This window comes from Phalaenopsis equestris, unplaced genomic scaffold (genome assembly GCF_001263595.1).
Source record: "Phalaenopsis equestris unplaced genomic scaffold, ASM126359v1 Scaffold232502, whole genome shotgun sequence".
NCBI lineage: Eukaryota > Viridiplantae > Streptophyta > Magnoliopsida > Asparagales > Orchidaceae > Phalaenopsis > Phalaenopsis equestris.
In genome coordinates this window covers 66,949-79,123 of record NW_018250467.1, presented here as the reverse complement: position 1 = coordinate 79,123, position 12,175 = coordinate 66,949, and the positions used below count along the sequence as shown (strand labels likewise).

Sequence of the window (12,175 nt, the reverse complement as noted above, 5' to 3'; positions counted from 1 at the left end):
ACGCTGTAAATAATACGTAATTTAACTCAATATAAAACTTTAAAATTTATTTGATTAATTTTTACCACTAAAATGGATTTTCAAAATAAAATGGCATTTTTGGCATTAAAATAATTATAATAAATTAAATATAATTATAAAAATTATGAAAAGTGGTTTTCTAAGTTATGAGATGTGGTTTTCTAAGTTCTTTGTAATCAGTGGCACTTAGGAAAAAAAAAATTTATTTTGAGTAAATACTTTATTTTTAAGCTTATTTTTGAATTAAAAATAATTAAAAATAATTAAAAATTTGAAAAATACAAAAAATGGTTAAACATGTTTCTAATTACTTTCATGATCACTTTAGACTCATTAAAATATTTTTCCCAATTTCTAAGTTAAATATACATTTTTAAAGACTAAAAATGTATTTTCTCTAATTTTTCATTAAAATAATTATAATAAATAAAATTTAAATTCAAAAAAAAAAGAAAATTTTGTTTCTCTGAGTTCTTTGGACTTAAGAAAATTTAATAAAAATATAAAAATTAATATTTCGTAATTAAAATTTATTTTCTATTTAATTAAACCATTAGAAATCAATAAATAATTATAATAATCAAAATATAATCTGAAAAATTATAAAATTTTGTCCAAGTGGTTCTCTAACCTAGATGAATCTCCAATAATTTTTCCATGAACAAAAATTTTACTTTGATTAGTTAAATAAATTGATATTGAAAATCATATTTTCTAATTTAAAATAATTTTTTAAATTAAATTAAATTTTGAAAAATCACATTTTTCTACTCTGATATCATAATTGACTTTTGAATTGGGTACTCTAAAGTTGAAAAGTCATTTGAATTATATTTGATGAGTTAAGAAGTGGAAAGCCTCAGGGGTAAAATGGTAATTTTAGATTTTGTTGTTTTAATCAAAATTTAGGATTAATATAAGAGAAAAATGGGTAATTTTGATCCTAATGAATTCTTTTGGATCTTTGAAACATAATGGGTTGAAAAAGTAGAAACCAATTTGCTACCTTTTCGTAATAAGGGTAAAATTGTAATTTTTTAAATTATCAGAATTTGGAAGTTAATTAAAATTAAGTGATTCTAAAGTGATGGGCTTAGGTTAGGAAGACAATAATTCTCTTATTCCAAGCCCATAATTGATGATAATATGATATATTAATAAAAATATATCTCACTTAAATTAAATTTTGGATAATTGCAAATTGACCCATAAAACAGTTAAGGGCTTGGTAGTGAGCTAGGATTAATTCAAACTTATTCAATGAGATTTAAAAAAGATAATACGATTGATAATTAACACCACCAAACACTACAAGCCCAACTTTAGTGGTGGGGATTAGTGGTGGGTACAAAAATCTTTAATGACTTCAGCTTACCCTACGGGCATCTACTCAAATGACTTTTAAGTAAAATATCAACTGATTAATTGAGTATCATATTCTTGAGATAATTAAAATTTCAAGTTCACTGAACATAGGGAGTATTAACACATTAAAATTGAATTTAAAGCTTAGGATGATCAATTGAACAATAAAATTGGTTCAAATAAACTTGAAACACTTCAAAAGAGATTTAAAAGTTGTTAGACATTGTTCCCCAGACCATTTACAACCTTTTGGATATTTTGAAGGATAATTGAACTTATTATATTTGGTTCAGAAAATCATCCATTAAAACCTTTAGAGACTAACCAAGTTATGACTTAGGGTTTGGTAACTACACATTCATCTACCCTTGCAACTTATTTTAATTTCTTGCAAAATTATATGTGCATGTTGTAAGTTCTAACGTTTCAGTTGGAGCAGCGAGAAGATGACAGGTACGCTTTTAAAGTTTTGTTTATTTTTTGTCATTTACTGCAGTTTACTTCTGCTTTAAAATATTGTACATGCTTGGTTGTATAGCTTACTTCACCTGCAAACCAAAATAACTTTTCAAAATTAATTAACAGTTTTCAAAATTAAATTAAACTCTTTCAAAGGTAACCATAAATCCTTTGAAAAAACAACATTGTCATAACACGTCCTTTTGAATTTATTGGAGTCTCTTGAATGAGGTAACCCACGATTACTAATGAGATTTCCCCATATGAGACTTCTCTGGTTTAAATGGTTTTAACAACTCGTTTAAGCTAAGTAAATTTAAAAGAAAATAGTGATACTGGAACGAGGGAACCGTGAGTTCCTAACCTATGTCGCTCTAATCAACTTTAACCCCCCCATGATTGAACTTGAACTTGTCATTCCAACTTTTAAACATTTAGACTTTAGGACTGCAACTTCACTGAGGAGCTTAGAGTTAAATTTTGTAGGAAACCTTCTATAACAGCATGAGTATCTACAATATCACGAGGACCTACAGCAACGACAAGCCATAAGATTTTGAGGTTGTCTGCCTAGTGCGACATAGATCCTTAACTCATCTTCAATCCTTTGCACAATCATGTTTTGTAATTTAAGCCCTAACTCATTGTAGGATTCCAAGGTTGCCGTTCGTCATGACCTAAACCCTCATATCTTCTAGGCTATTTGTGAAATTATCTCACACAAATGTAAGCCCTAATTAATAAAATTGACAGGATGGAATACCTAATAATTTCTTTCTCAAAATTGAAGCCAAACTATAGGATCGCTTGGAAAGTCATTGAGGTTCTCCTCAGGATCTGTGACGACCCCTAGTTTTCTCCTTCTTTTTATTCCATAAATAAATGTTCCAAATTTGAGTCTTTCTCATTTCACACCTCTTTGTTTGATCTTTGAAAAGTCATGTCCTTTGAAATTTTTGGAGATGATATTTTTTTATCTAAATCAAAAATTTTCTTAAGTGACTTCGGTCATTTAAGATGTAATTGACTATAGGGGTTTGCCTATAGGGGTTTGCCTCTATAACCTCTATAAGGAGCTTTAAGAACCCAAGTAATATAAACCCTATCTAATCTTTCATATTATATAAGGGAACTTGTTATAAGGGTTCGCAGACCAAACAGATGTCATAAATTCTATAGTTTATTTAATCGAGTCTCATTAGCAAGTAGTGTCTCTATCCTTCGAGGTAGATATATTGCTTGTGGTGTTGTGCTCGTTTATTAAACTATCGTCTATATGGGATCAGTTCAGTCTCGTATTTTCAAATTTAAACAATTATTTTCCAAAATCATATTATATTAAATCAAATATCTTTTTTCCCAATCTGGCGGACTACATGGGAATTATGAGTAGTTTTCTTGTGTCATGTATCTTAATTCTAAATCTCTTTTATGAATAGAATTAGGGCCAAGTGAGTGCTTGTGTGGTGTCTGATTGTCTTTTCCGTTTCTAGGACATGTTGCCGACCAGCAACACCCGAACTTTCTTATTTTTCTGATTTGGCTTGCTATACTTTCTACTTCTTGCATGTGATTGCTAGTTTTGTCTTTTCTATCTTGTGAATTGCATGGAAATTTTGTGATTCACTTAGGCTCTCTAAAACTTAAAAATTTATAAATTTTCTAAAAATTTCTAATCAAACTTTAAGACTAATTAAAATTTAAGATTAAAATATTCAGGAATTTCAAAATCTGCACTTTATTTTCTACATGGTCTTTGGGTCGGACTTTAAATGAGTTACATAACACTGCTTTCACCCAAGTCATAATTAATAGGGCCTTCTCATTTAGGACTTATTTGACAACTGCATCATAATGCATGTCCCAAGGAGAGGTTTCGGTGGTTCTCTAACCCGACTGACCCAATATAGATTTCTACTTATGTGGTCATCTTAGACTATACAATTCAATAATTGCTATCAAGAGAGTCTTTGATTGTGTTAGGTCGACTACCTTCACGACCTGGTAGACTTGCGGGTCCTAATAGCATGTGATAACGAATCTGTGGTATCCTAACCCAGATATATCTACCCCATTAAGATTACTATTTCATTTCTTTGTTTACCCCTTTTGAGCCCTATCGCTCCTTTCGATGCTTCATCGATGTTATCCCGTAGGCCTCGATTATGGATAGACCATCACCCATTTAAGATAAGCTAATTCACCCTTTACCCTTATGGCTTAGTTAGGCCTTGAAAGCATAGTGAGGAACCTATGAGTCCACTTTGTTATTTCATAGGCAGCGATAACCGATGAGTCACTACTTATTTAGGATATAAAAGACTCACTCTCTATCATATGGCTTAGCAAGAGCTTTGAAAGCTTCGAGATGCTCCTTTGAGATAATCATCTCTTGTGACACCCTCTACTAGTCAACACTCAAATATAAGTAGGATTCCTTTAATCAAGAGTATTCTTGGGTGTGCCCTAAGATGTAATTAACCAAAAGAATACGTCCCTTTGGGAGTTACTTTTAACCTCAAAACATGCACGCACACTTAAATTACTTGTTGTGGGTTGCTTTCGTAGAGTTTTCTTCGTGGATTTGTTTTCCAGATATTTTCGATCTGATCTTGTTCAAACGTACACTTTTGGGCTATCACACGAATTTTACTTTACAGAAGTTCTCCATGTACTTTCTTTCGTTTGTCTTCATCATCATCTGTCATAATCTTGTGATTCCTCTCTTCTCCAAATCATCCATATGATTCAGAAGAGAGAATTACTTCGAAAAGAAAATTATACGATGATAGACAAACTAACGACTCCTAAAAAATCTAAGAAAAAAATAATAATAATAAAAACATACCAATTAATGTACTTCAATATTAATATTCTTTTCTATTTACATGCAGAGTACTTTAGCATTCCCCTGCAAGTACCATAAAAGAATGAACTATATCAAATTCAATTAAGGCTGTAAAATTGACTCGTCGTTCACGAACAACTCATGTTATGCTCGTTAAGCAGCTCTTGTTCGGCTTGTTTGTTAAGCCTAACGAGCCGAACACGTCAAATTTTAAAGCTCAAAATGTAAACGAGTCGAACACAAAACAAAAATTTGTTCGCTCGTGTTTGGCTCGAATTGGCTCTAAAAGAACTAAATAAATAAATATTCATAAAATTAAATATTGTAAATTATAATTAATCAAATATTAAAAAATTATTATATTTTAAAAAATTAAATCATATAAATTATAAAATAAAATAAATTAATAATAATAATATATTAGTATTACTTATATAAATATTATAATATAATATATATAACTTTATAACTAAAGAACCCCTAAATTAGGCTCTAGAAAGTTTCAGCTCTCTTCCTCTTCCGAGTCATCTCCTTCTCCACTCAAAATCGCGAAAAGGGTTTTGAAGGCGAGAGCTTAGAGTTTGGCGTTTTTGTTTGTCTGCACTCGAAAATTTTGTTTCGACTCTCTTCCTCTTCTAAATCATCTCCTTCTTCTCTCAAAATAGCGAATAGCAAAAAGCTTTCGGCGGCAAGAGCTTAGGGTTTGTCGTTAGTGTTCATCTACTAATTTCTTCTTCTATTTCTCCATGGATAGTCAATTTCTCGGTATTCTTGCTCTTGAAATTCTTGTTGTGTTGCTTGTTTGTCTACCGAAGTGTTATCATCTTGCATCGTTGCTCGAAATTCTTGCTTGGTTACTTATATAAGGGCTTTGTTGTGAAATTTAGTTCAGCTATTGTGCATTTGTGTGCTGATTCATACAGGTATAAGCATTTGTCCTGTGATTCGACTATTGCCTTTAAATCTGATTTTTTTTATGGATACTTTGTGAAGAATACTATGCCTTTTTTTCTTTTGGTTTTCAAAACAACAATAAAACAACAAAACTGCTTTTCCCAAAGCTTTTTTGAACTTTATCAGTTTCACTTTGGTGTTTTAGGGCATGCTTCCTTGTGTAGTGCAGTTACATGGATGTATTATTCTTATTCCACCAAATTATAATGTGTGGTTTTATGCATGCTAAAAAAATAAATGCTAAAAAAATAATATGCCTAAAAAAATAATATGCTGGTTGTTCAACTTAATGTTGTAAGTTGGCTTAACTTGTTTCTGAACAAAAGAGTACAAGTTTTGTCGAAGGAGGCTAATGTGAAACACCACCATTGCATTGCATTGCATGACATTCATTTCATATACAACTAGTCTAATTATCTTTGTAGATGTTGTCACATTTTTACAAATAGTCTCACATTCTCTATGTAGAGTTACTTGTTATCCTTGCATTATGAGCTGAAGTGGAGAGGGCTTAACTCACTATCTAGTGTTCACTCACATATTTTATGAAGGGTTGTTTTTGTATGGACTGCAGCATTTCATGACAGACATTTCAGATTTGGGATTGTCAAATGTTACCATTCTACATGGCCTCAAAAATGATATGTCTTTGCTGGTTGGGGAGAGTTAGTTGATGATTTTAGAGCAAACAACATTAATGTTATGGCTTATTGCAACCCTTGCATTTATACATATACCACTCAATTCCTATATATATCACTCCTAACCAATGGATGAAGGAGAGAAGTAATGGGTAGGATCCAATTGATTAAGTAATTTTTTTATTTGCTTTCTTTTAGAATCGTTTTAATTGATTCTAAAATTCATTACAATTTCATAAGATAATTGGTTAATTAGTGAATATCAAATAACTTTTCTACAAGCTTTTATGCACTCAAGTAAAGCTATAACTTATTAATATTTGAGTTCAACAGCAGGCAAATTGATGAGGCTACCAAGAGGCACAAAACTAAAGCATAAATCAGTTTTTTGCATTGATTGGGGTTTCCTATGATTGTTTGAGTTATAACCTCACAGCATATCTTTTTTAATTGTTATCTTTTAGTCTAAGAGTTGCTTTGTTTTCTTTTGGAGGTATACAAATTTGTAAATACATGAGAATTGAGTTATATATATATGTAATTATCTCATTTGATTTCTAATGTCAAACTTTTTTACAGGTGTCCGCGAAATGTCTTGCTCAATTTCTGGTCATCAAAAGAATTCTTGGCGGCGATCCCCCGTTTTCGAACCTCTCCATCAACATTGGTTCGTCAATCATAAAGATCGAAAAATTAATTCAAAGTCGTAGTTTGAATTTAATGTAACTTTTTATTTTTATTTTTTTAGGTTTATGTAAAACATAAGAATATGCATTAAATATAAATTTTATTGAAATGTCCAAAAAATGTTTTTTAGATTTTGATTTTTATTTGAGATTTTATTTGTATTTTTTGTCCTCTTGTTTAGTTTGTAAATTATAAAATTTGTAATAAATTGGCTCTTATTTTATAATTTTTTTCAAAATAACATTAATATTCGTATTGTGTAAAATTTTATATTCAATTTTCTCTTGTAAATTTTTTTTAGCTAATCAATTTCTTTGGATAATGTCTTGAACAATTGTATAAAATTTGATCTTGAAAAAATTTTATATAAAATAAATAATTAACTTTTTTAAAATAATATTTTTATATTCAAACGAGCCAATTTCGAGCCGAACACGAACAAAAAAATATTGTGAAGCCGAACACGAACATACTATTCACGAGCCAATTTCGAACACGAGGCAATTTAGAACAAGCCGAACACGAGCTCAGCCTCGGCTCCTTTACAGATCTATAGTCAATCATGCACGTGCATGCATACTATATAAATCATATTATTCTTATGTTTTTTTTATTTAATTATACCTTCAAATAATGCATAATATTACTATTTTTAAAAAACTTATATTCATTACAAGGGCATACATATAATCTCACATCTGTATCATCTACGTCTATAAATAATGGATCATTTAACAAATAAATGCTATACATTCCTACTATTCATTATTGATCTCTTTCTATATCTTTCTCTTTTTTACAAAGTTGTATTCATAATGTGCGACTCCGGAATAATTTTGGATTCAATATCATGGATTTTTTTTCGACAATACAAAAAATTACTAGAAACAAAGCAAAATTTTTCTATATTTAAGTTGGTAACATATAAAATCTACTCAAATTTAGAAAATACATTAAAAATAATTAAAGATAAACAAGTAAGCTATCAGCTAAATTTGTGTGGCATCGAATACTCATCCCACACTAACCGTGTTCACTAACCGTATTTCAAACCTTAATTAGGAAAGAACATCAAAATGAAGCCGAGAGGGCATAAACCATACTAGAGGCGGCCAATTAAACTGCGAATCCAAAGAGAAAAACCTCTGGAAAGCATCGGTCTCCACGTCGAACACAGCAGCATCACGCACCTGCAGGTTCCAATTTGAACAATATCTCTTCGTCCCTGTGAAATAAACTGAGTTTTTTCTCAGCCCAGGCCTACCTGCAGTAGGAACCGAGAAAACATGATTGCAACCAATAAATATTGCTTGATCGTCCAAATCACTAGCTTTAGCCGGAATCCATCTTGATGTTTCGCCGTCGCGCTGTTTCATGGTGATTTGAACACCCATTGTCTGTGCCTTAACGGCGAAAGGATCAAACTCCTCTTCTTCTTCCTCCTCCTCCGCATCTACTTTTCTACATATTTGTAGCAGTCGACCGGAAGAGAAGATAATGTGTCTGTTGAAGCCAATACAACCCAAGAGTGGTTTTTTATCACTCCAACTTGCAAAGCTTCTGAGTTTCAATATTTTGATTTCACTTGACCAATCCCTGATGTGGAGATCAGAACAGAACACAGAGCCTAATGAGGTTACAACAAAAAGTTTATCCTTCTCTTTGTGATAAAAAATATCCTCTACAGACTGTAGTTTTGAGTCGAACTGAACAGGGGTCCATGATGCGTCTCCTACTCTCGCTAAAGCTAGGTGGGTCTTCGACGGATTACAACCATAAATGACCGCCGCAAAGCCGGAAGGTGGAGCAGAAGTCAGGACGACCTTTATAATATACTCGTCACGAAAGGCCTTCTTTGTGCGCCAAATTTCCGTAATGTAAGGTCCATTGTCTAAGACTGTAAACAAGCCATCGGTGACATCACGAAGAACACGGACCGTACCCGGAGAGGGGAAGAGGGAGAAGAGGGAAGGCAGAGGGAGCTCTTCTCGGGTGAGAGGGTTCAGCACGCGAGGATTAAGTTCGAGATCGACGGTCACCAGCCATCCGTCCGGGGAAGCCCCGACACAACGGCGGCCCCCCAGCTCCCGGACGGGGCGACATCACGAAGAACACGGACCGTACCCGGAGAGGGGAAGAGGGAGAAGAGGGAAGGCAGAGGGAGCTCTTCTCGGGTGAGAGGGTTCAGCACGCGAGGATTAAGTTCGAGATCGACGGTCACCAGCCATCCGTCCGGGGAAGCCCCGCCACAACGGCGCCCCGCAATCTCCGGAACGGGGTGAATTCGCCGGACTTGTCCGTTGGAGAGGTCGAGAAAGGAACAATAGTCTGCATCCTCGCCTTCCTTGTTTGGAAGGAGAAGCCATGGAACCGATGGGGGGATGGGAATGAAGGATGCACGCAATCGAGGTGGAGTCGGCCAGCCTTTGTGCGGCCATCCGAGTGACCATCCCCAATCTTTGCAGACGACTCGGAGACGGATGATGTCGGCGATGAATAGTTTCTCTGCGATGGAGATTAGGAGATTTTCCGGAAGAAGGTGCCAGTTAGCGAATTTGGTGTTGGCCATGGTTCTCTGTAACTATCGAAGACTTGTTTGGTTTGAGAACATAATGCGGGCAGATTAAAGAAGGGGCGTGCTTATATTAGGAAACATCTTCTTCCTAATATGTTGTATGTGCCAGTTAGCGGATTTGGTGCTGGCCATGGTTCTCTGTAACTAACGAAGACGTGTTTGGTTTGAGAACATAATGCGGGCAGATTAAAGAAGGGGCGTGCTTATATTAGGAAACATCTTCTTCCTAATATGTTGTATGTGCCAGTTAGCGGATTTGGTGCTGGCCATGGTTCTCTGTAACTAACGAAGACGTGTTATATATATATATAATGGTACTATTATCTATAGAAGTTCTCATTATTTATTTGGTCAAGTAGTCCAGTAGCCGAAGTGCGAATGATTTGAAAAGTAATTCTTATGTAACAAATGTAGGAAAATTTACAAGGCTTTCTCCTTGGAAATTTTCCAGACTTTAGCAATAGGCTTTCTCCTCACTTGGCTTTCTGTATGGAAGCAGTCTTGCCTCTTGAGAGGACTTAAGACTTATCAGAATGTGGGAAATAGAGCTTGCTTTAATCTTTAGAATGCTATTTCTTTTATAGCATTGCGCATAAGCTGATCACCCTTGGAAATGGTTTGATTTGAATGCTATTTCTCAAATGGAATGTACCTAGATATGGAAATGGTTTTATTTGAGTGCTCAAAGTTGGTTTTCTTAATTGGTTTAGCATGAGAGGTTCCTTTATTGGGTAGCTGTTAAAAGAGTACTATAGAAGCTTCACTGTGAACATGTTGGCATTTTTGTTTAGGGACTTTTTATATTAGTTTAAAACCTTCTGTTCTCACTTGCATTTCTATCAGCTAAGCAGCAAGAATTTGACATTTTTACCTGTTAGTGGAGAATGGAATGATGTTTTGTCCTCCTCTAGGATAACTAGAGGTTTAAAATATGTCAAAGATGTTTTGCTTTCTTGTTTATGCAGGTGGTGATAAACTTGAAAAAATGGAACTTTCAAATCAATTGATTTTTCTTAATTTTGGTATTAGTAATCCATGGTTGGTTGGAGCAGATTTTAACATGATTACTTTTGCTGGTGAAAGAAACGAAGGGAGGCCTCCTAATATGAAATTGGTTTTGGGTATACAAAATTTTTATGACAATTTATTCTTATTCCCCTCTTGTGGAAGGTTTTGGGTATACAAAAATTTTTGTGGAGCTTGTTTATCTTAAGTATCTTACAAGTCTCCTTTCTTTTGCTTTTTTTTTGGTCTGGCAAGCTTCATGCCATGAGAAAGTGGCTTTTTAAATGGTTAATTTGATTTGTATTTGGGTCAGACCGAATTAAAATCCAATGGTTGGTTCATTCAGTTTTGATTTTGGTTCATTCGGTTTGGATTTTGTTCAATGGTTGAAGATTGTAATCAAGAAAGCTTACAACTTCTCAATTATTTGCTTTTTACTGATAAGTAAAAATGCTTGGTCATGAAGTTTCAAGTATTATCGGTTTTCTTTCATATAAAATTCAAACAATTCATTCTCATTTTATGTTTTTGTGGAGCATGTTTATCTTAAGAATCTTACAAGGCTCATTTCTTTTGCTTTTTTTTTTGTTCTCATGCCATGAGAAAATGGTTTTTTTCAATGGTTAATTCGATTTGTATTTTGGTCAGACCGAATTAAAATCCAATGGTTGGTCAATGCTTGGATTATGGTTCATTCGGTTTGGATTTTTGTCAATGGTTCAAAATTGTGATCAAGAAAAGCTTACAACTTCTCAATTATTTGCTTTTTACTGATAAGTAAAAATGCTTGGTCATGAAGTTTCAAGTATTATCGATTTTCTTTCATATAAAATTCATACAATTCATTCTCATTTTATGTAAAACTGCTGCTGCTGCTTCCTCGCAATTCTCTATCTGCTGCCTACACTTTTGTTCTCATAATATAGGGAGCTGCTCTACTTTTGTCGAAGAAGCACATCTTTTTTCGCTTTTCTTCCATAAATATCTCTATTTAAAATTAAGTGTAGATTATTTGTAAACTCATCATCATTATTATATGCAGTTTTATTCTTACTATTTTGCTAGACTTGTCGAATTATTTAGATAAATTAATATACAATGAGGGTTAAGAACCCTGTTCTGATTACTATTATACTTTGTGTTGCATCCCAAGAAACATAAAAGCATGTTACTGCTTACTGATAATAAATCCAAATAAGTATCAAACCACTTAACATGCCAGAAATGCTTGTTGCTTGGGAGCTAACTATGTTGATCGAAAGTGAGAAAAAAAAGAGCAGGGCCAAGTAATACCTGTGCTCGGGAGCTGACTGTGTCAATGGACTGTGGGAAGAAGAGGACACAGTCGAGCAATTGCATCTCCGTGCAAGCTAGCTTAAGATGCTGCAACTCGGAAGCTTGCAAGGAAGAAAAGGGAGTAACGGACGCCTATGTTCTCTTCTATCATTGTTCAAATATTCAAAATCAAAGATTTTACATATCAAATGAAGATAATTTTATACAACTTATAGGAACTTATAGGAGATAAGAAGTATGAGTGCTCAATTATGATAATTACATTTTACTTTGTTCTTTTCAGAATAATATATGCTTGATAACACAACTCCAAGAGAGCAGATC

At 33.4% G+C, this 12,175-nt stretch overlaps 2 protein-coding genes across 2 annotated transcripts; both read right to left on the bottom strand.

The window, feature by feature from the left end:
• Window positions 1-8,022: 8,022 nt before the first annotated feature.
• On the bottom strand, window positions 8,023-9,068 carry LOC110038328 (the record flags this gene model as incomplete). The annotated part of the gene is made up of 1 exon (XM_020743131.1): window positions 8,023-9,068. A coding segment is annotated over one exon (1,035 nt), but the record flags the coding sequence as incomplete, so codon positions are not given.
• Window positions 9,069-9,070: 2 nt separating this feature from the next.
• Window positions 9,071-9,841, bottom strand: LOC110038327 (the record flags this gene model as incomplete). The annotated part of the gene is made up of 1 exon (XM_020743130.1): window positions 9,071-9,841. A coding segment is annotated over exon 1 (474 nt), but the record flags the coding sequence as incomplete, so codon positions are not given.
• Window positions 9,842-12,175: the final 2,334 nt, after the last annotated feature.